This window comes from Panthera pardus, unplaced genomic scaffold (assembly GCF_024362965.1).
Source record: "Panthera pardus isolate Hobbes unplaced genomic scaffold, ASM2436296v1 HiC_scaffold_12, whole genome shotgun sequence".
Taxonomy (NCBI): Eukaryota; Metazoa; Chordata; class Mammalia; order Carnivora; family Felidae; genus Panthera; species Panthera pardus.
In genome coordinates this window covers 75,115,050-75,141,195 of record NW_026526677.1, presented here as the reverse complement: position 1 = coordinate 75,141,195, position 26,146 = coordinate 75,115,050, and the positions used below count along the sequence as shown (strand labels likewise).

The window sequence follows — 26,146 nt, the reverse complement described above, 5'->3', positions numbered from 1 at the left end:
TAAAGCAAAGAAATATATATGAAAAGTTATTTTCACAGTAACTCATATTTAATGTTTCCTAGACCACATAAAATTGAGAAATAATGAATTTAAGAATGAGGGAAAAGTTTAAACTACAAGGCATTACAGTGTTAAACAAAATTAAATAAGACAGTTGCTATGCAGTATAAATTTGTTAAGACTAATTGTGAGCCCAACTAACTTTTAGTTGGGAATTTGACTGTACATTGTAATCCTATTTTAAAAACTTGATTCTGTGAATGATAGAACTAGTAGAGTACTTATAGATTATATTAACAACTCTAGATATTCAGGTTTAACTAAAAGATACTAAAAATAAGTGATCTGATGATACCATTAAAAGTAAACTTACAAGTTGTGAGAAAACTTTTTTTTTCTGACTTTTTTTCTGACAGGCATGCTGGCTGCTATGATCTCTTGGGAGGTATGCTTCAAATAATAGATTGTTCAGTGTTTGAAATATTGGCAGTGATAACTGTCTTTATAGAGAACTTAAATAGTGTATTTAGTAATGCACAAAATGTATAGTACATCCTATGGCAGAAAGAAATTAGTTCAAATAATGACAATTTGAATAGCTGAATGAATAAAAATGCAAATGAACTTAAGAGTCAGCAAGAGCAATGGAGTAAATTTTAGAATGAAAATATTAACACGTTTCTGTTTAAAGATAATGCAGTGAATAATGATGATTGTTGTCAATTAAATTCATATATTGAAGTCCTAACCCTTTAGTACCACAGAATGTGACCTTACTTGGCAATAGGATCATTGTAAATGTAATTAGTTAAGATAAAGGCCACACTGGAGTAGGGTGGTCCACTAATCCAGTATGACTTGTATCCTTATAATAAGGGGAAATTAGGACACAGACATGCATACAGGGAAAATACCCTATGAACTTGAAGATAGCCATCTATAAGCCAAGAAGAACAGCCTGGAACAGATCCCTCTCTCCTAGCCCTCAGTAGGAACCAGCCATGCCAACACCTTGATTTCAGACTTCTAGCCTCCAGAATTGATAATAAATTTCTGTTTTTTTAAGCCACCCACTGTGTAGTACCTTGTTATAGCAGCCCTAACAAACTAATACCATGGTTTTACAAGATAAAGTGTTAATTTACTTTGTATAGAGTATAACAGAAAAGATATAGGATCTGTTCAAACAAATGATGAACATAGTTTATAATATTAATAGATATCAGAGTAAAGTGATGTGGTAGGTATCCCAGCATTAGCTCTCTAATACTGAGAAACAATTTACTTAAATTTTCACGGTGCACAGGTTTAAGCTGAGCCACTTTTGATACTGAAGAACAAGAAACTAGGAAATCCTGCAAAATAGTCTGTGGAGAATGTCCTGAAGATTGAAGGGTTAGAAAAACTACCCAAAGGCAAAGTTAGGGAATTCCTATCATAGAAAATCCTCATTAATTTAGATTCTATGCGTTTAGAATGTTTACTAATTCATTGATCTTATTTTACACATACTAGTAACATTATTAGAGGAGGAATATTTAAATTACTGAAGAGTAGGCTATTTTCAAGCACTTTCCAATATCTTTTTTTTTAATTATGTTATATAAACATTTACCATGAGATCTGTCCTCTTAACAGATTTTTAAGTGTACAGTATAGTATTGTAATCCATAGGCACAATGTTGCATGTCAGGTCTCTAGAACTTACTTACCTTGCATAACTGAAATTTCATACATGTTGGTTAGCAACTCCCTGTTTTCCCCTCCACACTGGCTGGCAACTACCACTCTCGTCTTTGTTTCTATGAGTTCGGCTATTTTAAATTCCATAAATAGGTGGAATTGGGTGGTATTTGAACTGTGACTAGCCTATTTCATTTAGCATAATGTCTTCAAGGTCCACCCATGTTTTGCGTATTAAAGAATTTCTTTTTTAAGGCTAAATAATATTCCATTGTGTGTATATATCCTATTTTCTTTATCCATTTCTCTGTCAGTGCATGTTGTTTCCACATGCTGGCTGTTGTGAGTAGCACTAACCTGAGCACGGGAGTATTAACATCTCTTCAAGCTCCTGATTTCAGTGCTTATGGGTAAATTCTCAGAAGTGGCACTGAGTCATATGGTAATTCCGTTTTTAATTTTTTGAGGAATCTCTGTACTGTTTTCCTTCACAACTATAACATTTTGCATTCCTACCAACTGTGTAGAAGGGTTCCAGTTTTGCCACATCCTCACCAATATTTGTTGCCTTTTTTTTTTTTTTAAGTTTATTTTGAGAGAGAGAATGAGCATGAGCAGGGAGGGCAGAGGGGGAGGGAGAGAGAGAGAGAGACAGAGAGAGCGAGAGGAAGAGAATCCCAATCAGGCTCCATGCTGTCAGCACAGAGCCCGATGTGGAGGTCAGTCCAATGAAACATGATATCATGACTTGAGCTGAAATCAAGAGTTGGACGCTTAACCTACTAAGCCATCCCGGTGCCCCACCTTTTTATTTGTTTTTATAATGACCACCCTAATAGGTGTAAAGTGACATTCATTGTGGTTTTAATTTTCATTTTTCTGATGATTAGTGACATTGAACATCTTTTCATGAATCCATTGGCCATTTGTGTATCATCTTTGTTCAAATCTTTAGCCAATTTACTAATCTGATCTCTAGGTTTTTTGCTCTTGAGTTGTAGGAGTTTCTTATATATTGTGGAAATTAGCCCTTTATCAAATATATAGTTTGCAAAGTTGGCAAATATTCTTTCCCATTCTGTAGGTTGGCTTTTCACTATGTTGACTATTTCTTTTCTTGTATAGAAGCTTTTTAATTTGATGTAGGCCCTCTTGCCTATTTTTGCTTTTGTTGCCTGTGCTTCTGGTGTCATATCCATGAAATCATTGCCAAAACCAATGTCTGAGGCTTTTTCAAGTATTTAAGTCTTTAATATATTTTAAGTTGATTTTTGTGTATGGATTGAGATAAAGATCCACTTTCCTTCTTGTGCATGTGTATATTCAGTTTTCCCACGACTATTTGTTGAAGAGATTTTCCCCATTGTGTATTCCTGGCACCATTGCCAAAGATCAGTTGACCATATATGCATAGATTTATTTCTGGGTTCTCCATTTAGTTTCAGTGGTCTATAAGCCTAGCTTTATGCCAATATCATACTATTTTCATTACAAAAAAATCCCCAATACCCAAAACAATCTTGAAAAAGAAGAACAACGTGATCATACTTCCTGATTTCAAAATGTATTACAAAAATATATATTACAAAGCTAACGCATCTTCCAGTATCTTAAAGTATAACTTTACTCTTATGAAAAACTGTTGTAATGAGTTCCATTTGGTACTGGGATAATGAAGGCTGCCTAAATCCTAGTCTCTCTACATGTCCTCCCTTAAAAACCTGTTAATTCAAAAAGGAGCACACGTAAACCATTCATGAAGTTACTCTTTTAGCATTAGTAGGAGACCAAGATACCACAAACCTCAAATTTTCTATAAGCAGAAAAATAAACAGCAAAATTCAGAGTACCTGTTGCTGCTGCAAGCAGTGAAAGTGGGGAGGGTTCTTTAGAATCTCTGGAAAAGAGGAGAGGGGATTAGGAGGTCTAGAAGTATAGTAACCTTGGCAAAACATTGCTTCTGGAGGAGAAGGAGATAAAAGGAGCAATCTAGATGTCCCTCTGATACCTGGAGGTGAAAAAAAAGAAGGAAGTAAGGGGCAGGGGGGCAGGTAGGGGACTAAATATCCTTCAGAAATGAAAGAGAACCAGAAAGATACCAGTTGCTCCCTATAACCCCAGTCAGTGAACATCATCCATTACATAAACTGAACTTCATCCTGCTAACAGAAGGCACTACTTTCAAATTAGGATCCCTGTCCATGAAATGCCTAGCAATAGGAAAAATCATAAATAAATAATAGAGTACAAGGTGTCCAAGGGAGAACATACTGAAATGAAAATTTAATAGAGTCATTGAATTTCAAAGAAGAATTTAAATGAGTTAAAGACATCAAAAGGGTCAAAGAAAAAGTGGTTGAAATGGAAGACAGGCAAAGGAGATTTGACATATAATTGGAATCTCTAAAGAAGAAAAACAAAATATTTGAACTGAACAGATATTAATCCAAGAAAAATGTCCAGAAATAAGAAAGCCAAAATCTACATAATCAAAAAAGCCCACCGTGTCCCTGGGAAAATTGACTCAAAATGCTTAGACTGAAGACATATCATAGTAAAACCATTAGATCTTAAAGGCAAAAATTCCTCAGGACCTCAAGCAAAAGGGACAAAGTATGTAATGGCTCAGAAAATTAGTTTGTCATCAGACTTCTCTAGAGTAGCCTATAAAGCAAGGCAAGAGTGGAGCAGCATTTTCAAGAAACTCAAAGATATAAAGTGTAAGCCAGAGGTGTTCTGTCAAGCTGTCCTTCATAGCAAGGCTGTGGAAAAGCAGTTTAAAGCATGCTAGAACTTAGGAAATACTGTGTCCAGGAGCTCTTCCTAGAGAATGTAGTAGAGCAGTGGTTCTCAAAGTGTGGTTCCCAGACCAGAAACTTCAGAATCACCTGGGAACTTAGAAATGCATATTCTCAGACTCACCCCAGGCCTGCTGAATCAGAAGCTTTGGGGCGAGGTACATCAATTTGTGTTTTCTCAAGTCCTACGTGTCATTGTGATACACAGTGTGATACACAAAAGAATGAACTTCTTCCAGCCAAGGAATGATTGAGAACACTTTGGCAGAGGACGGACAGCAAGCATTTAATATTACCAATTATATATATGTCTTTAAAGTATTGCACCAATATTAAACTGAGTTTAATAACTGTAATGTGAATATTCAAGAACGTCTTCTTGTTCCTAGAGAATACATGCTAACTTTAGGGTAAGGGGCTTTGATATATGTAACCTGCTCTCAGATAGTTCATAAAAAGTGATAAACATTTGAGCAACAAAAGGCAAACATGGCAAAATGTTAAAAATTGGTAAGTCTGGAAAGGATACATATGAGGGGTTTTTTTTTTTGGTACCATTCTTGCAAATTTAATGTAAGTTTTAAATTATTCCAAAATAAAAAAACTTAAAAAAATTATATGACCGTCATTCCTAACTAAATTATTTATGTTACCCCAGTTCTCTGTTTCATAGGTTTATTGTGTTTATTTGAAGGAAGCAACTTTTCATTTCTTTTAACTATCCTATACTTCAGGGGCATCTGGGTGGCTCCAAGTGTCTGACTCTTGATTTCAGCTCAGGTCATAATCTCATGGTCTGTGAGTTCCAGCCCTGCGTCAGGCTCTGCGCTGACAGCATATGGAGCCTGCTTGGAATTCTCCCTCTCTCTCCCTCTCCCGCCTCTCCTGTGTGTGCATGTACATGCTGTCTTTCCCTCTCTCTCAGAATAAATAAACTTTATTTAAAAAATCTTGTTCTAGAGTTGTCATCCTCAGTCATGCTAAAAACTGTTAGATATAAGAGTACATTTTGATACTAAATTTTAAAAATTGGAATGGCTTTATAACTTAAAGTATTTAAAAATATGATTGCTATTTATGATATAATATGATTTGAAGAGAAGAGACACAAAATCATTTGATTATTTACATTTTTTTTCATCTCATAGTTCTGGGATCATTTGCTATAAACCTCATGTGGACAAAGCAGAAAAAGTTTTGCATTGAATACTTAAGCTTTTCACTCTGCACTGCTTAGTCCAAACAGAATATCCAGCAAATAAGTCCAGTTGTTTTTTAAATATACTAAAACTCAAAAGTATTTATGTGAATTAAGTCAGAGTGGAAATAGTAAAGATGAGTACAAGCGGTATGTCCTTGTTTTAAAAATTGATTTATTACCACTTTAACTCAGTTTTTAAAATCGTAGTGAAGCACTTTGCTTTTCTTTTTAAAGATATGGATGTAATGAGGCCCTTAATAAATGAGCAGAATTTTGATGGGACATCAGATGAAGAGCACGAGCAAGAGCTGCTGCCTGTTCAGAAGCATTACCAGCTTGATGATCAAGAGGGTATTTCGTAAGTATTACGGGTTATATGTGTCCTTTTCTTTTCATTCAGGGTCTATTTTGTAATCTATAGGTAAAGCACTTTTCTAGATACTACAGAAGACACACGGATGAGTCAGATATTGTCCCCACCCTCAAGGTGTTTATAGTCTGTTTGGGGAAGAAGAAATACATCTAAAATACAGAGCCATGTGTGGGAATTGCTGCAATTGATATGTATTGTCGCAATACTTGTTAAATGCTATGCATCCTGCAAGAAGGGAGATCTGATTGAAAGGAATAGAAATTTTAAGAGCAGTGGCTTCTGAAATAGGAGTTAGGAATTAGGCGGTTAAGGGTAGTAAACACTTTTTTTATGCTGAGTTAATGATGTGAAACAAAGTGGTGGTAAGAAAGCAGTGGAACCTTTTAGAACCCTTTTTTGTTATTTTGTCATCATTAATAGATGTGAGTAAGTTCTTACGGTAATAGTAATTTAACTGTTAAGCAAAGTTACATTTTAAGTGATCATAAAAGAACAGTATGAACTAAAAAAAAATTAGGCAAGCATGTTTGTTTTATAAGTTTAAAATTTGGGCTATTCTTCCTAGTTTATTTTTTCTTGGTCAAGAGACTTCCTTCAAATGCCTCCTGGAAACTTAGGTGAAATACCTTAGGGAGTACTCAGTGTCTAAATGTTAATTAGTATTTATCTTACCTGATGATACACATAGTTTTAAAACTTGTGTGATTTTTCTTTTAATTAAGCCCCTGTTAGGTTGATAATCATAGATCACATATACCATGATGACAGTAGTCAGTGTCAATAAATTGCTTTGTCTTATCAGCCTAGCCATATATAATCTTCGGTATTGTTCTGAATGTCATAGCAGCAAAGAATCTTAGGAGAAAATTACCTTTTCTGTATTTCTTTAATATGTACAAAAATATTTTCACTCAAATATCTAATTTAATCTCCATAATAATTTTCCATGTTCTGCTTTTAAATGGCAAAGATAAGACTTGAACCAAATATGATCTCTGGCCAATTCAACTTCTGGTTGAGTGGAATGCTATTTGATTCTTTGCCTAGATTAATTTTCGGTTCCCTTCCAATGCTAAAACAATGATCATGTGGATTTTATTAGCTTTTTTCCTAAAATGTTTAAATCTTACAACTTTTACTTTTCAGGTTTGTGCAAACTCTTATGCATCTTCTTAAAGGAAATATTGGAACTGGCCTTTTAGGGCTTCCACTGGCAATAAAAAATGCAGGCATAGTGGTAAGACTTCTCTTCGTGACCTCTAGCTAAATTACAGTTATCAGTCTTGATTACAGCAAAATTGCAGGCTAACTTCTGGCCTGTTCACACATAATCTGTTCAGGTGACAGTGAGTTTGTATTGATAATATTGGGTGAACAATAATAGTAACATTTAATAAAAAATGAGAATTAATTACTCTTTTAATCTCTGCTTAATTATTTATTTATAGCATTTGACAGAAAGATCCTAAAATAGTATTTGATTTTTCCAAGTATGGTTATATCTTATTATTCTTTTGGATTTTTCAGAGATTTAAGCAGTGTACTCATATCAAGAGATGTATTTATAGAGTAGCTTGTTTGTATTGGTGAAATTTTACAGTTTTTAAAATGGAGAATGAAATCTAGTTTTCAGATTTAAAGAGTTAACAGTTAAGAAAAGGAATAACAATATGTTTTGAAAACAAATATGTAAAGTATTATTATAACTAATTATTGTAATTGCAGAGACTCTCAGGAAGGGAGAATTCACCTATGAAGTAATGAAATTATATTTAACCTTTTTTCAGAGTCTTAAACCCTTACCAGTTTTCTAAGAACAGTTTTAACTGCCACCTTTCCCTGCAGTTGATGTTGTCCACCCTAATTTAGAGAGACGTATAAATTTCTGATTATAAAAACAAGTTTTGACAATATTTTGTTGGGTTCTCAATAACCCAGGCATTACTTTGATTTTAGTAAACAAATACTTGTAATTTTTTATGTACCACTTTCTTAAATAATCTTTTTCTTGGCATACTTCCTCACACAAAGTAAGTGCTCAACAAGCACCATCCCAGATTGGCATAGTGCTTTCTGGTCATTCAGATAGTGATTCATAGTTACATTTAATTATAATGGTGGGACAGATGGTCATAGACTTGCCATCTGAGGTTAACTGTGATGTATGCTATCCTAGCTTATTGCATAGCTATGCTCTGTATTCATGGGTTTGGATAGGCAAGCTGATGAGATGAAGTCCTATGTCCTTGTTGTAAGTATTGCTGAAATTCTTTCAGTATCAAGTTTATGAATTTTCCTTTATGCAAATGACTAATTATTTTGCCCAACAAAATTTGTTTCCACAAAAGAGTAGTCCATTGGCTCATTCCTTATAAGGCAATTTAATTTCTGTTAAACTTAAATATTTAAACCTTATACATTTTCCCCCCACAGCTTGGACCAATCAGCCTCGTATTTATAGGAATTATTTCTGTTCACTGTATGCACATTTTGGTACGGTGCAGTCACTTTCTGTGTCAGAGGTAAATGTAAATTTGTTAAGTGTATTTTATTTATTTTAAAGCTATGTATTGATTTAAAACATTAGATAGTCTTAACTGTGCTTTACAACTAATAATTGATTTTCTCTAACCTGTTATATAGACAAGTCTAAAATAATAAATATGTAAAAAGATATTTCCTGTGATTGAAATCTGGTCAGAATATATTTATTCCTCTTAAATGATAACCTTAGTAGTGAAATGGAATGAGTTCTTTTCATATGAATAAAAAAAATCAGGAAAGACCTGGAGGAAATGGAGGCCCCAGCACTACTTTTAGTTATAGAGTAATGGTCCTTAATTTGTTTGGATTTCATTTTAGGGTATAGTGCCTTTGGTGTTCTTTGCTGATATGTGGGTTGGTAAATAGTCAATAAAATAATATTCTTTTTCTTTATTTTTGTATCATGAAATGCTTCTACTGCACAGTGGACTTTTTTAAAAATAAATATTGCCTATTCTAATAAACTAATATTCTGATTTTAACTCTTTTTGTTGTTTATCATTTATCATCTTTAAATAATGATACTTGAAAAAAAGTGGGAAAGAGAACATAGGGAAATAATAGCTACCTCATGGGGCTAAGTATTAGATAAGATAGTTTATGTGTAAATATGTTGTAAAGCCCTGTGCAGATGCATAAAATAATGCTCTTCTAAGAATGAATAATTTAGGCTTGAACAATGTAGTTGATGTTTTTAGGTAATTTAAATATTTAAATCAGTGAAGCACAAATATTTATGTCATATGACTTCTCCAAATTTATAAACTTTAACAGTAGATAAAAGCTAATATATTAGTAAAAAGACTTAAAATTTCATGAGACCTATCTTAGGGTGTGCAGATCTTGAAATCTCAAAAGCTCCTCTGTCAGTGTATACCCTTACATTTATTATTTTCTATGTATTTGATGTTCTTTTCAAGGGTTAGATTTACGGACCAACTTAAAATTTGCCTTTTTCATGTGCATGTACGTCCTTAAATTGCAGGTTTAAAAAGTCAACATTGGGTTATAGTGACACTGTGAGTTTTGCTATGGAAGTAAGTCCTTGGAGTTGTCTTCAGAAGCAAGCAGCATGGGGACGGTAAGCACTTACTATGTTTCTAGTATCTGGTTATCAAAATCACATTACTTTTCAAGTGTTTTAAGTTGACAGGATACGTGAATAGAAGCGTGATAAAGCTGGGGGGATAAACATAATCTTTAGAGTTAGACAGGCTTGGGTTCAAATCTCAACTCTGCCATTTTTCAGTTTTATGAACTGAGTCAAATGATTTATCATTTTGTTTTAGTTTTCACGTTATCAGATGAGTTTATGGTGATACTTCATAGGATTATCATAGTATTTAAAATTTTTTTTTTTAATGTTTATTTATTTTTGAAGGAGAGAGACACAGAGTGTGAGCAGGGGAGGGGCAGAGAGAGAGGGAGACACAGAATCTGAAGCAGGCTCCAGGCTCTGAGCTGCCTGCACAGAGACCAGTGAGGGGCTCGAACCCACAGCCGTGAGATCATGACCTGAGCTGAAGTCAGATGCTTAGCTGACTGAGCCACCCAGGCGCCCCAGGATTATCATAGTATTTTAAATAAAATGGTATTTATAAAGCATCTGGCTAACCTATGATCTAGTCATGTTAATATTTTTTTTTTTTGAGGAAAGGAGAAAAAGCAAGAAAAATGTTGCAGTCTCATTATTTTAGATAAAATTGTGGTGTTTGGCTTTCATGCTCATAGAACATTTGAAGTGTGTATTTTAGCATAATCTTATTTTGCTATCTTATCATTTAAATGTAACTTCATCATTGGTAGACATGGCTGATCAAAGCCAGCTGAAAACAGGACTGGAAAAATAGGCATAGGTAATCAACAAAATGCTGACAGTGGTACAAATGATATGTGCTGTGGAAATTAAAAGAAGGAAAAGAACAGTGGAGTGCTAGTAGAGTTTATGGTTAAATATTACCTTTCTGGGAATTTGCAGGAAGTTCGATTTATTTGAGCTTCTCAGAGTTCTTGATATGCCAAGTAGAAGAAGGAGGAAAGCAGACTAAAAGCCCTAGGATTTGCCCCAGAATCCTATCTTCTTCCTTGTTCTGCCCCAGAGTAGAGACAGCTTTGTCTATTTTTTCTGTCAAGAAGAATGACTTTCAGGTAGATGTGGCTGGAATGATTGTTGGTAAGATGTAAAATCCAAGGTGGATGAAAAGATCTTAAGGGAATACTTAAACATAATTAAACGTAATTCATCAGAAAGAAGAAACTTGAATTCATTTCAGGGTAGTAAGATTCTTTACAATAAGGAGATCCCTGAAGAACCATGAGAGCTATACTTATGGCAAGAATGAAAATAAGCAAGGACCCATCCAATTTCAAATGAGAGAAGGAAGGTCTGTAGACTTGTAGACCAGATTGTTTGACAACTTGACATTGATTGTCAAGCAAACACTACAATGAATTAGTAGGTGAATGCTATTGTAGTTACTCATCATTCCCTGGACAAAATAGAGACGTATGGGCTGCATATTAATAATATGCAGGCAGATTTATAACTTGATTAAACACAATACCCAAACTATGCAAATTTAACTGGTGGCATCCCTTTCTCACTTTGTACACTATTTTATGTAGCTGGAATTCTTTCTCTCTCTCTCTCTCTCTCTCTCTCTCTCTCTCTCTCTCTCTTTTTAATGTTTGTTCATTTATTTTGAAAGAGATCATGAGTGGGAGAGGGAGAGGGACAGAGAGAATCCCAAGCAGCTTGCACCCCTGTTAGTGCGGAGCCCGATGGAGAGCTCCATCTCATGAACCCTGAGATCATGATCTGAGCCAAAATCAAGAGTCAGATGCTTAACCGACTGAGCCACCCAGGTGCCCCTGTAGCTGGAATTTTCTTAAGTTATCTCATTAAGAGATACTACTGGAGCTTACTCAGAGCTAAGCTACTGGATAAGTCTTTGGTTTATGATTTAGGTCCACACCCCCAGTCCTCTCCCATTTCATGTTCTTATTAGTGATTTGGATAGTGGAGAGCATGCTCACTCATCACATTTGCAAATGACATGAAGCCAAGAAAGCTGGGAAATACACTGGGTTAATCAGAAAAAGCTCAAGAAGTAGAGGAGATAGGCTTGATCTAAAAGATGAAATTTTTTCATGAAATCATTTTATAAGCATATAGTCAGACTGTTGAATTTCAGAAATAAATGATAGGGAAATGTTGGCCTTTTAGCTGAATGGAACATCCTTTTGGTGAGTAATACTTCGCTAGTTCATATACTGATAGCAAATGTGTGGTCTTTGAGGAAGTAAATTTTATTTACTTATTTTATTTAAGGAAATGACAAGAATATAAGCTATGATAAAATGTTTTCAAATAGTTTAAAAAGAGAAAAATATATTAATATATCAGCAGCTCTTATTGATACTTATTTGTGGGTATCTCTTTTCAGGAGTGTGGTTGACTTTTTTCTGGTGATAACACAGCTGGGATTCTGTAGTGTTTATATTGTCTTCTTAGCTGAAAATGTAAAACAAGTAAGTATTTCTCTTCAGTTATGGAGATCAGTTTCTTCCCATTCCATAGTTTTGGCATCATATTTCCTTTGAGTAAACCATGCTGAATATGAAAATGTGTTGCTTTCATAAAGCATGTTCCTTTGTAAATTTTCCTTTAGTCTTCTTTTTTGTAAGTTGGATTTTCTGCTGCTGTTGTTGATTTTACTTTTCTTGCCATTGTATATCAATAATGTTTGTTATGTCAGATCAGAACTGGACATAATTTGACGGATTCTTACATACTTGAAATTTAGGTCTCAAAAGCAGATACACAGATGTTTTGGAAGCATATTTTTAAATTAATTTTTTATAAGTAAACATATATGGTTTAGCCAGCAACCTAAAAAGTGAAGTAAAAAGAGGGCATTACTAAAATCCAGTAATTATTGCTATTGTCTAAAAAGATACCATGTCAAAAATGTGTAGTGTTCTGTAATTCTCTCCATATTTTAAGGATTCACTTTTAAAGGAAGTGGTTTGCAGTCTTGGTAGAGACTGTCAATTTGAACAAACATGCAAAGCACTGAAATAAAGAAGCTCCCCTATCAAAACAACGCCAAAATACATTTCTTTATGCGCTTTAACTTGTAACGAGTACATTACACCCTGTTCTGCTTTAATCATTATTTTAATCAATAACATTTATTAACTATCCATATGTGCATTGTACAATAGTAGACATCTTACATAGTAAGATACAGTACTTGTAGGTATTTTAATGCAAAATGATATGAATATGTTTTCTAAAGAACCTATATGTAGATATATAAGTATGTATTTGACTCACTTTTTCAAGTATAAAGTATGCTTCATTTTATATTTAGACCAGGAATGACAAATTTTCTGGAAAGGTCCAGATAATAAGTATTTCCAGTTTTGCAGGTCGTATGGTCTTCTTGACTTAGCCATAGACAGTAATGATAGTAACAAATATATATGGCAATATTCCATTAAAACTTTATTTCAAGAATTTAGGTGGTAGGCTGGATCTGGTGTTTGGGCCATAATTTGCTAAAGCCCCTAGCTTAGATTTTTAATGTTGGAAAGGCTCACGGAGTCATCCCTTCCTTACAAATGGGAGAGTAGATGCTTTCATTAGCATTACTCATTAGACAGTGTGCTTTTTGACTTACAAGTATTTAATTCCACAAGTTGCATATTCTTTTGACTACTGACTCAGTCAAGAGACTATCTGTTGTCAAGAACTGATAAGACATACCATCTTACCAGTCATTTATGTAGAATATGATGAAAAATGATCCTTTTCCAGGATTATACAACATGGTAGTCATGTATCTTTTCTATTATGTTCTAAGAGAGCCACCACAAACTTGATGTGAATTTAAGAATAATGCTAACAATGCCTAATAATCTTATATTAATAAAGTATTCATTTTTCATTTAGTTTTTCATTTAGTTTTTACCACTACTCTGTCATGTACAATGCTCATTTTTTGAATGTGTAAACTAAATCTCACAAAGCATGAGCAGTGTGCCCTAAGTCATGCAGATTAAACTGAGAACTAGGTCTATGACACACTGGTGCCACCCATTACATTAATTGTTCATCACTGGACAGGACCTTGTCTGATTTTAGTTGTGCGTGTGTGTGCACATGACATAGAGTATGTAAATGCATATAAGCTTAGGGTTGGTGACTTTCTCCTATGAAATATTATCAGTTGCTTCCAAAGTTGAATGGAAGAATTTAACTCATTTGCACATGTTCTAAGAAGGCCAGGCAGAAAAAGTGACTCTCTGGGAGAAGAATGCCTGCTATAGGTGGAACATTGAAAGTCCTTTGAGTTATAAAAAGCAACATGGTAAAAGATACGCAGACTTGAGAAAAGTTGAAAGCAATGGTGAACACTTCACCTCAGCAGAGCAGACAGATGGTTATTGAAACAGTCGCATCAGAGATTTTCACTCTCTGCAGATCTGTTCTCTCACATTTTATAGCAGTCTCCAAGAGTAGACACACTGGTTGATTATACGTTACCAATTACTATTGTTAGAGTTAAAAACTGTAAGTTTATTACCACATTAGTCTACATAAAATCAAAGTTGCCGTATTTTATCAGATCAGAGAAGTAAGGGGTTAGTTGCCATACAGATGTGTGAACCTCCTACTCTGACTGCCACAGGACTGTTTTTGGTCCCATTAAGTCATTGTGGACAATTGGCAGGAGAAAATGAATGGATAGTACCTCCAATGATTTAATCCATCGTGGTTATTGTAGCTCCCCTCTGTTCCTACTTGAAGATACTCTAGAACATTTCAGGTAGATAAAATAGTGTTTTTGGGAATGAAGAGTGAGGAAGGGATATCAAGAGAAAAAAAGATATAGTGATACTTAAGACCGTGTATTTTAAAGACAGAATATCCACATTCAAATTGCTTCTCTCTCAGTTTTAAATCACACATTGGTCAAGATCTCCTTATCCCTGGTCAAGCCTCAGTTTCCTTATATGTAAAATGGGAATAATAACAAAATCTCCCATTGTTCCTCCTAAACTTATCATGAGGCTCAAGTGACAAAAGGTTTGTGAAAGCCTTTGCAAAATGTAAAGCAGTAGACAAATATAGGGTGTTAAGGCTTTTTAATTTTGTATTTATTTTAACTTTGCTGAAGAACATAATCTACCTTTGGAATTTTAACCATTAAATTACTGAATCATTGAAAATTAATAAATAGTAGATTTTAGTAAATTTAAGCTTTAAATGGAAACAACTGAATTTAGTAATTTTATTTTATAATATTTATTTCAGTGTTTTGCATTTTGGTAAACATGTGAGATCATAGGAAGTCCTATTAGATAGCCAATATCTGTCTCTAGAGGGCACCAAAGGACTCAAATGTTTACCTGAATCTTGCTCTGGGTATGTATCTACACTTTATTTTATTTTTTAATCCTGATGATTTTTATAATCATTTTTCTGGCAAAGAATACTAAATTATTATGAGATATTTGTGGTAGAATTAATTTCATGTTCCCAGCCATCTCACCATTCAAACAACCCTTTTTAAAATTGATTATATAACTGATTTTCTCTTGCCAGGTATCCTTGTTAGAGCTTAATGTTGATCATTATCTAATCTGATTATGGGTGGTACTTCTTTGATACAGAAGCATTTGGCTGTAAATAATTTTGTTACTGGGAAAATGAGTCAACAAATAAAATATGTTTTTAAAAGCCAAGTAATGTGAATTACCAATTTTGCTTCTAATTTCAGATCCTCAAATAGAAAGTTTTGGGGCGCCTGGGTGGCTCAGTTGATTGAGCGACTGAGTTTGGGTCAGGTCGTGGTCTCATGGTCTGTGGGTTTGAGGCCCGCATCACGTTCTGTGCTGACAGCTCAGAGCCCAGAGCCTGTTTTGGGTTCTGTGTCTCCCTCTCTCTCTGCTCCTCCCCTGCTTGTGCGCACTCTCTCCCTCTCTCTCTCTCTCTCTCAAAAAAAAAAAAAATTAAAATACAAAGTTTTGATGGCCAATTACAAGATACATGTGAGGTATGCATTTCTTAAATGGTTCATGGTATAACCTGAGAGTTTGTTAGTCCAGTACAAGTTACAAATTGCCTATCTAACTTAAAACTAGTAAATACATTGCCTGCAGTTTAAGGTGATGTGTACATTTGTAGTGATACTAAACATTGTTTATCACAAATTAGAAGTATAGAATTATACTTCTATATAATTTTGTTTCTATATAGTATATAAGAAACAGTTGAATTGTTAATCATATTATAATTTTGTTCTAAACTTCTGACTTAATGGGCCTCTTAATACTTATTATATTTAGAGAGAGAGATGTCAAAGTAGAGGGCAGGTGGCTAGTTGAGCAAGGGGCCTCCCCTTTCTGAATTACAGTATTTTGGTCCAGTTAACATGCAGCGGTCATAAGCTAAATTCTAGTGTCTCCTGCCGGGTTTGGATCCTAGAACTACCACTTACTGGCTTGATATTATGTAAGGTTTTTTTTAAGGCCCTTCTTTAAACCTCAGTTTCCTCAACTGTAAGTTGACATTAATATTACTAGCCATCTCAGACAGTTGTTTTGAGGATTAGATGACATGTTGTATATATTTAGTTCAGTACTCAAAAAATGCTCCCTATTATTATTATAGGATCTTGTTCTTAAGAATTTAAGTATCTAGAGACTTGATAATGTCATTGTGTTCAAAGGAGGGTGTAGAGTGTTTGTGGGCAAATAGATTTTCCCTAGCATTTAAATTATAATATTATATACCTCTGCTGTGAGTTTGTAAGAGTGTTTGTAGAGTCCTGCATAATTTCATTTTTGTTTTAGTAAGTTGGATTATGTGATTAATTGAATGAGACAAGTTTTAATATGTGGAACCTATAAATTACTGTAACTCTTGAACACTGAATGTTGGTATATAGAAGTGGCTGAATTAATTTGAAGGTAAAATTGATTTATTGAAGTTTTTTGCTCTAGCAAAAATTTATCTACATCTAGCACATGGCCATGCATGTATTGATAGTGATGATTATTTATTTATTTAAAAGATTTTATTTTTAAGTAATATCTATACCCAACATGGAACCTGAACTCAACCCTAAGATCAAGAGTCATATGCTCTAACTGCCTGAGCCAGCCAGGCACCCCTTTGATAGTGATGATAATTTATAAACAGTTGTTTTATAAAACAGCTTTAAAGTTAGGCTATGATTTCTAAACTTTATCTTGACTACTGTACATTTCTAAGAGGTATATGAGCTTGTTACCTTCTCTGAAGAGAGTAAGTCAGAGTAGGATATCTGGAGTAGAATATGGTCATTCTAGGCAAGTATACATCCACTTTTGATTATCTCAGAAGCAGGTTGAGCCTTTGCTGGAATCATGAGTACAAAGCTTCAAAATAAATTGGTAAATTAATCCTCATAATTTTCTAGTGAACTTTATTTTTACAGTATGATAAAAGAAGTTGTTTTGCAAAGAAGAATTATCCTATTTTAATTATCCTTAAATTTGATAAATATGTATTTCTAGGAAGCTAGAATATCTTGAAAAAATATAAACATTTATTGTAAAGGAATTATCATAGAGTGTATAGGTAATTTCTTGATATTTTGTCACTTATAAGTTGATGAAAGTTTTTTTCTCCCCCTCTTCCTTATTCTCCTGGTAATCCTATGTAGGTTCATGAAGGATTCCTGGAGAGTAAAGTGTTACTTTTGAATAGTACCAATTCATCAAATCCATGTGAGAGAAGAAGTATTGACCTAAGGATATATATGCTTTGCTTTCTTCCATTTATAATTCTTTTGGTCTTCATTCGTGAGCTAAAGAATCTGTTTGTGCTTTCATTCCTCGCCAACCTTTCCATGGCTGTCAGTCTTGTGATAATTTATCAGTATGTCGTTAGGGTAAGTATAACATGTTTTAAACCGTTTTTAACCTATGGTTCTTATAACTAATTCTTTGTTCACTTTGGAGGTAAAAGTAATGATGTGTGAAGACCCCTACTTCGTCATGTGGCACACAGGAGATAATCAGTAAACTTGGGGCTCCTGCTCAGCTGGCAAAGTGTGTGACACAGAGCGCAGGCTTTGTCTTCAGGCCTGGTTTTGAATCTTGGTAAATCTGTTTCTGGGCTTTGTAACGCTGCTGCAGAAGATAGTGATACCTACCCTATTGAGTTGTAAGATTTAGGAATGCCTCAGTACACTGTGTAACAGGAATCAAAGAACTCACTAGTGTTTTCTTTATTCTTGTAAGATTTGAACCAGTCTCGAGATGTAATTTTATAATTTTCTTTGACTTCTGAACCTGTTTTTGCTGCCACCACTTCCATTCACTGCCACTCTACTAATCTGTAGCCTGTCTGTCTGAAGTAGGCAGCCTCAGTTGATTTCATTGTCTGAAGTCTGGGGATCCTAACCCTACAAGGACTATTCTTAAAAAAACATCGGTTGATGGGATTCAGGGGATCTGCAAATCCCTTAAAATTATTTGCAAGATTTAGCATCTCTGTATGTATATATGCATTCTTCTACTGAGCAGTGTATAGCTTTCATCTCTAAGGGGCTGAGGACTCAGAAAAGGTCAAGAATGCCTGCTCTAGTCTTTCCTGAGCCAATCCATTTTGTATATTGCTGTTGCAATTGTCCTAAAACCTCCATTGGCAATTTATCACAAACTCTGTTATGATGGGTCTGTTTCATTCCCCCTGCCCTGAATTCTAAAACCTGTAGACATTTTCTTATTGTACATGAGATGGAAGGGAACAGGCAGGAACATCTCATAAGGCTTTCTCTAGTTCACGACCCCTTACCTGAACATGTAAGAATTAGTGGAGCAGAAAAGGTGGTTCCTTAGGTAGAGGGAACAGTGTGAGTCTTGAATAACAGTTAGGTATTCTCAGATGACCCAAACACTTAAATATCCCTTTCATTTTGACCATAACTTGTATTTTCCATCATGGATAACCATTATATCACACAAGTCTCCCTACGCTTCTGATATTCTAGACCTCTTTATTACCCAAATTATCCATGTGCTTTTACACTTCAGGTTATTTTTTTCATCCTCTTTTCTTGGTCTTGAATTCCACTTCCAATTAAGGAGGGCAGAGAACACAGGATGGTAAACAGAGTGGGAAGCAGACTTGGGATAGCTGGAAGATATAGTCGTTGTGGAACCAGAGATCTTGAACAAGATGTACAGTTTGTGAGTCTCCGGATGGCAAAAGTTGGAACAAGGCTGTGGGTTGGGGCTGAGTAATCAAAGCCAGGGTCAAGGAGTATGTATGAATAATAAGAGTAATGGCAACTGGCTGGTTAAAGTGTAAGACACTGCATCAAGAAGGAGACCTGTACGAGGAAGCAGCAGAGTTATGAGGTAGAAAGCCAAAATCAGGAACCAGGTGACTTGGAGATGGAAAGAGCAAAACAGAGTAGAAAATGAATTTCGCTAGACACCATGAGCGGTGGTTGATAACTGACTATATGGCACTCAGTTCAGACTGAGTATGCTTATGTTATTTCCTGTTGTGCCAGGAGCCATACCCAGTGTGAACAGCCTGGGACTTGAAGGTGGAAACAGGTAATCGGGAGCATTGAGCTCAGATGGAATGTGTGGGCATGAGGGAAACAATGGCTTTTGGCAGTGAAATTCTAACAGCTTGGCTACATTTAACATAGGTGCTTAAAGTGTTTATTGAAAGAACTATTCACTTTTATAACATACATTTGTTATTGTGAAGCTCAGAAGTATATGATGTCACGCTTTCACGTTTTACATTGTTTACATTGTCCATGATGTCACGTTTTACATTGTTTAAAATAAGTAAAGATGTAACTTCTCTTGTTTTTTTCTTTCTTTCTCCAGAATATGCCAAATCCCCACAATCTTCCAATAGTGGCTGGTTGGAAAAAATACCCACTTTTTTTTGGTACTGCTGTGTTTGCTTTTGAAGGCATAGGAGTGGTAAGGATTTGTTCTTTATTATTGTTCATAAAAATTTTAAGTTAACACAAAGATTTATGTAGTCAAACTACATTTAAAATGCACTTTTCTTTTTTGTTTCTATTTTCTTCATTACCAGAACACGATTTGCAGTTTGATAGGGTAGACTTGAATTATAGTTTAGTTTAGATGATTTTTAATGTTTTATTAAGGAAAATTTCAAGCCTGATACAAAATCTTGAGAATAGTATGATGAACTCTTGTATAAGCATCACCCAGCTTTAAAAACCAACCCATGGCCGACTTTGTTTTATCTGTATTCCATCTACTCTGCCAAGCCCAAGTTACATTCAGACAAGCCCCAAACATCATATTTTATAGACTAGATGATTTGAAGTGGATTGAAATTGTTACAAAGTTGCCATTACATAGAAGAATCAAATATAAATTCTCCCTTCAGATTTGCACATGTCATATTTGTTTTGAGAAATGATAATATCATAAAGCTAATACCAAGAAATACAAGGACCCTGAGGATTCTAAGATCTTAAATATTTCCATTCAAGATGCTTCCAGTCTATTTAAAGCCTGAAATGTGTAGATTTGGGGAAAATAGAAGATTGCTTTCTGCTCTGCAGCTTATGTTCCATTGTCAGATGGTTTGGTATAGGAGCAAAACCACTTATACATCTATGCGAACTACAGATGAAATAGATCTAAAAGACAATTTTACAGCATCTTGCTTGCGTTCCTTGTCTCTCTGAATTCTCCTTTAGAGAATTCTCACATATTCTTACAGTTCCACTTATCACTGTTACAGAAATAACTGCAGGTTTTCACTTATGTCTTTAACCAGCAAGCTCTAGTTAACTATTGGACATTTCCAGTTAAGTTGTTCCTCTGACATCTTAAGTTCAGCAACTCCAGAGTACTACATAGACTGTCTTATCTAAAACCAGCTTCACTTTCTCATGTCCTGTTACTTTCAGGTTTTTTTTTTTTGCAGTTGCTCAAGCTTGAAACATTGGAACAGTTCCTTTCACTTTGCCCCTGGTTCCCCCATTCCATCAGTAATGAAGGCATGTCTGTTTTTCTTTCCTGTTTCCCCATAAATGAAAATACATTTGAAACACCCAAATGCTATCTAATGTGAAGGAGCCTATCTAAATGTGAATTTCCTTCCCTTTCTCCTTTTCTAGCCACACCGGCACCATTCTTGACTGTAGCCCTTTATTTCAGGTCTGGATGATCTTTACAGCATCCAAATTATTCTCTCTTCTGTTAACCAGTTAATATTCCCATATGGACCTATCACCTCAAAAGTGGAGATATTACTAGAGTTATTATCTCATAGTGTTATTTTGAGGACCACATGAGATGCTGCATTCGAAGCATCTAGAAAAATACCTGGCAGGGGCTGGTCCAAGATGGCAGTGTAGGAAGATCCGGAACTCCCCCCTTCCCAAGGACACATCACGTCAACAGCTACATATGGAATAATCCCCCTGAAGAAGAACTGAATGCTAGCTGAAGAGTTCCTCCACAACAGAGGATAAAAGGGCCCCATCAAGACAGATGAGGGAGACAGAGATGTGGTCTCACCAAAAACCCCATCCCCAGTGCGGCAACCCAATATAGGGAGCTTTTATCTGAAGAGCAAGGGGTTTGTGACCCACATCAGGCATCCTAACCCTTCAGACCTGCACTGGAGAGACAAGTCCCCAGTGGGGCTTACATCTGTGGGATCCAAAGGACTGTAGGATCTGAGAAACTCCTTTTTAAAGGGCTCGCATATGGACTCACTTGCCCCAGAACCTAGCATAAAAGCTGCAGTTTGAAAAGTGCCTAGGCCATATGTGGAGGAGATTTCATTTGTGAATCTTAAAAGAATCTGGAGAGGCAGGGACGTGTTGGGACTTTCCCTGGGGATGGAGGCACTGGTGGGCACCATTTTGGCAGTCTCCCTCTGTGATGCTGGCATAGGAGGACACTCACAAACACAGCAGCCTCCCTCTGCCTTACTAACAATGGTGGGTGTGCCCTGCCCCCAGTGCTATTCCCCTGCCATACTAAGGCTGTGGGCAAGTGTAGTCCACACAGGGGACACCCCTTGATCCCTGGCCCTGGTGGCTAGGAGGTTTTATGTTCCAGGGCCCCATGGGACTGTAACAATGGGAAAGACTGTTCTTGGCAGGCTCCCATGCCCAGGGTGCTGTACAGACAGTTGACTGAAATGTACTCCAGTTTGTCAGCAAAAAAGGCGTATTTACAAGTTCTGAAGCTTTAACCTGAGGGACAGGCTTCAGGTTTGCCATGCATCTTGAGGCTACCAAAGCACTCTGAAGGAACACAGGGAGACACCGTCCTGTGCTCTCCCTTGGCCTTGCTACAGCCTGGTGATACCTCCCAGAAAGGAGCTTAGAGTGTTGTCTGAAGCCTCAATTTTTGCAACTGTTATCCAGGGGGCCCCTCCAGATCTCCTACTCTAGAGGCCAGCAGGGTTAACAATTATAGCCCTACAGACTGTATATTTCCGTACTTTAAACGCTGCTGCCCAGGAATCTGGCTTTCAACTGTTCTGAAATTTGGTACTGACTAAAATCCCCACACTGGAACACTGGCAGGTCTTGGCACGCCCTCAACAACTGTAACTTCTCAAGATTAAATCAGTCTGCTTAGACAGTCACAAAGGTTCAAGAGACAGCCAAGACCTAGGTCAAGGTTGAATGATGAAGTTCATCTCCTACACAAGGTCACTCCTTCAGGACTGGGAGATGTAGCTGTTTCAGTTAATACACAGAAACAAACACAAAAAGTCAGGAAAAATGAGATGGAGGAATGTGTTCCAAATGAAGGAACAAGACAGAACTTCTGAAAAAGACCTTACTGAAATAGAGATAAGTAATCTATTAGTGGGTAAGAGTTTAAAGTCATGGTCGTAAAGATGCTGATGGAATTTGGGAGAAGAATAGATTGACACAGTGAGAACTTCAACAAAGAGAGAAAATATAAGTGCCAAACAGAAGTCACAAAGCTGAAGAATGTGCTAACTGAGCTGCAAAATATACTAGAGGGGTTTAGCAGCAGACCAGAAGAAGCAGAACTCATCAGTGACCTCGAAGACAGGGCAATGCAATTCACCCAGATGGAGCAGGAAAAAGAAAAAGAAAAAAAAAAAAAACTTTGAAAAAGTAAAGCTTAAGGAACCTGTGGGATAACATCAGGGAGAATAACATTTGCATTATAGGAATCCTCGAAGGAGGAGAGAGAAAAAAGAGGCATAAAAACTAACAAAGAAGTAACGGCTGGAAAATTCCCTAACCTGGAGAAGGAAACAGACATGTAGGTCTACAGATAGTTCCAAATAAGATGAACCCAAAGAGACCCATACAAAGACACATTGTAATTAAAATGTCAAAAGTCAAAGAGAGAATTTTTAAAGCAGCAAGAGAAAAACAACTTGTTACGTACAAGGGAACCCCCATAAGGCTGTTAGCTGATTTTTCAGCAGAAACTTTGCAGAACAGAAGGTAGTGGCATGATATATTCAGAGTGCTGAAAGGAAAAAAAACAAACAAACCAAGAACTTATAACCAGGAGTACTCTACCTGGCAGGGTTGTCTTTTGGAATTGAAGGAGCTCTTAAAGTGAACAAAAGGGTGAGCATGGCCATCCTTGACTTTTCCTGATCTTAGAAGAGAAGTTTCAGCTTTTTATTGTTGAGTTGGTACTAGCTGTGGGCCTGTCATATGTGGCCTTTATTATGTTGAGTAATGTTGCCTGTGTACATACTTTGTAGAGTGTTTTTATCATGGATGGATATTGAATTTTGTAGATGCTTTTTCTGCATCTGTGGTGATGGTCATTTGATTTTTTTCCTTCATTTTGTTAATTTGGTGTATCATGTTGATTCATTTGTAGATGCTGAATCCTCCTTGCATCCTGGGAGTAAATCCCACTTGATTGTGGTGTATGATCCTTTTAATGTATTATTGAATTTGGTTTGCTGATATTTTGTTGAGGATTTTTACATCTGTGTTCATCAGGGATATTGCTTATAATTTTCTTTCTTTTTCTTTCTTTCTTTTTTTTTTTTTTTGGTGTCCTTGTCTAGTTTTGATATTAGGGTAATGCTGGCCTCGTAAAGTGAGTTTGGAAGTATTCCCTCCTCTTCAGTTTTCTGGAAGAAGTTGAGAAGGATAGGTATTAAATCTTATTTGAATGTTCGGTAGAATTTGCTTGTGAAGTCATCTGGTCCTGGACTTTTGTTTGTTAGAAGTTTTTTTGATTACTGATTCAGTCTCCTTACTAGTAATCTTTCTATTCAGATTTTCTATGTCTTCATGATTCAGTCTTGGAATTATGTATTTCAAGGAATTTATCCTACTTCAGTTTATTGGCATATAATTGTCCATTGTAGTCTCTTATGACCCTTTGTATTTCTGTAGTATCAGTTGTAACTTCTCTTTCATTTCTGATTTTATTTAATTGTGCTCTCTCTCTTTTTTAACTGGTGAGTCTAGCTAAAGGTTTGTAAATTTTGCATGGCAACTATAGGCAGTAATACTTTATTGCATATTTGAAAGTTGCCAAGAGAATAAATCTTTAAAGTTCTTATTATAAAAAAAATTGTAATTTTGTATGATGATGGATGATAACTAGACATGTGGTGATCACTTTGCAGTGTATACAGATGTCAAATTATTATGTTGTACATCTGAAACTAATACAGTATTCTATGCCAATTTTATCTCAATTAAAAAATGGTAAATCGTAAGTACTTGGTAAATAATTGCTGTTATTATTTCTTAGTGTCTTTTACTGTATGATCAGATCACCTGGCCGGAACCTCTGAAGAATTGCCTAAAGTAGCTTAACTCTTCAATTAGCCTTTTTTTCCTTTTTTTTTAAAGGTTTTTTTACATAATAAACATAACTTACTCATCTCACAAAATTGACACACAGTAGATACACATGGATACAGAAGCAGTTATGACATGAATATACATAGGTTAGTATGCACACATGTATTTCCTAGCACCATCAGATAAGAAGTCCTGTTAGCAGAGATACACAGTCACTACAAGCCCGCTCAGCACCCAGATCTTGATTTCTAAGTACCATTCTACAACAAAAGAACGAAATTTCTTTGGAGAAATGGCTGATTCTGGGGCTGAAACCAGGAAATTCAAGATGAGTCTGGAGCGTTTTGTAGTGCCAAAAAGTATGGAAGTGCTCAGAAAACAAAAGAACAGAGGCATGTCAAAGGACTACAAGGAATACGAGAACCTGATGGGATTCACAATGACCAAAGCTGGAACAATATGAGCAACAAAATAAATAAATGCTTTGGATTCATACCCAAAGTATAAGACAATATACATGAATGCATACTAATATAAATGAGCAATTAAGTAAATTTGTACATAGAGGGATTCCCAAATCACTTATGTAGGTATTCCTCTCCGGGAGGTGTAGCTTAATCCCCCCCAGTCCCTGAATTATGGGCCGCATTTAGTGACTTGGCTTCCAACAAGCAGAGTATGATGAGAAAGAAGAAAAGACCTTTACAAGCAGAGAAACCTGGCAAACACTGCCGTAACCAAGTGATCAAAGTGAATTTCACCGGTGATAAATCATGTTGATAGTATGTGTGATGAGAAGGGCATTTCACCTCTGTGGTATCTTATTCTAAAATCTATAATCCCAGTGTACAAACATCAGGCAACATCAGACAAGCCCCAGTAGAGAGAAATTATACCAAATATCTAATCAGTACTCCTCAAAACTGTCAAGGTGATGAACAATGATAAAGGATTGAGAATCCATCACAGTTAAGAGAAGACTAAGGAGACAGGAGATATGGTGACAAAATGCAGTGTGACATCCTGGAAGGGACCCTGGAACGGAAAAAGGACATTAGTGGAGATACTAATGAAATCCAAATAAAAATTTGGAGTTTAATAATGTACCAATGTTGGTTCTTAGTTGTAACAAATGTACTTTGGTAGTATAAAATGTTAACATGAGGGGAAACTGGTCAGGGGTGTATGGGAGTTTTTTGTTTGTCTTTGCAACTTTTCTGTAAATCTGAAGTTATTCCAAAATAAGAAGTTACTTACAAAAACCTGACAGGTTTGCTTAGTAAGAGCTGATTTCAGACCTTTTTAAGGATTTAAAAATCTGTAGTGTAAATAATATATATAACACCAAGAAAAATATTCAGTAATTTATTATGTGTTTTTTAAAAGGAAATAAAATTTGCATATAAACTATAGAAAGATTAATTTGTGTATATGTAAAACAAGTATATATGTATACTTGTGTATATATAAGACAGATCATTTTAAATGACTTGTATTACCTACATTCTCTTTGTAGGTCCTTCCACTGGAAAATCAAATGAAAGAATCAAAACGCTTCCCCCAAGCATTGAATATTGGCATGGGAATTGTTACAACTTTGTATGTAACATTAGCTACTTTAGGATATATGTGTTTCCGTGATGAAATTAAAGGCAGCATAACTTTAAATCTTCCCCAGGATGTGTGGTAGGTGGAC

At 35.6% G+C, this 26,146-nt stretch overlaps 1 protein-coding gene across 2 annotated transcripts in view; it reads left to right on the top strand.

Moving 5' to 3' along the window:
* Nucleotides 1-26,146, top strand: part of SLC36A4 (solute carrier family 36 member 4) — a 50,751-nt gene that overhangs the window by 6,069 nt on the left and 18,536 nt on the right. The window contains exons 2-9 of one of the 2 annotated variants that reach the window (XM_019450073.2): nt 5,917-6,040; nt 7,202-7,292; nt 8,489-8,577; nt 9,585-9,680; nt 12,046-12,130; nt 17,317-17,544; nt 19,508-19,606; nt 25,967-26,136. In XM_019450073.2, the coding sequence (XP_019305618.1) occupies nt 5,917-6,040; nt 7,202-7,292; nt 8,489-8,577; nt 9,585-9,680; nt 12,046-12,130; nt 17,317-17,544; nt 19,508-19,606; nt 25,967-26,136 (982 nt within the window). Of the gene's footprint in view, nt 1-5,916; nt 6,041-7,201; nt 7,293-8,488; nt 8,578-9,584; nt 9,681-12,045; nt 12,131-17,316; nt 17,545-19,507; nt 19,607-25,966; nt 26,137-26,146 lie in introns of those variants that run through there. The other variant, XM_019450074.2, reaches the window with a different exon arrangement.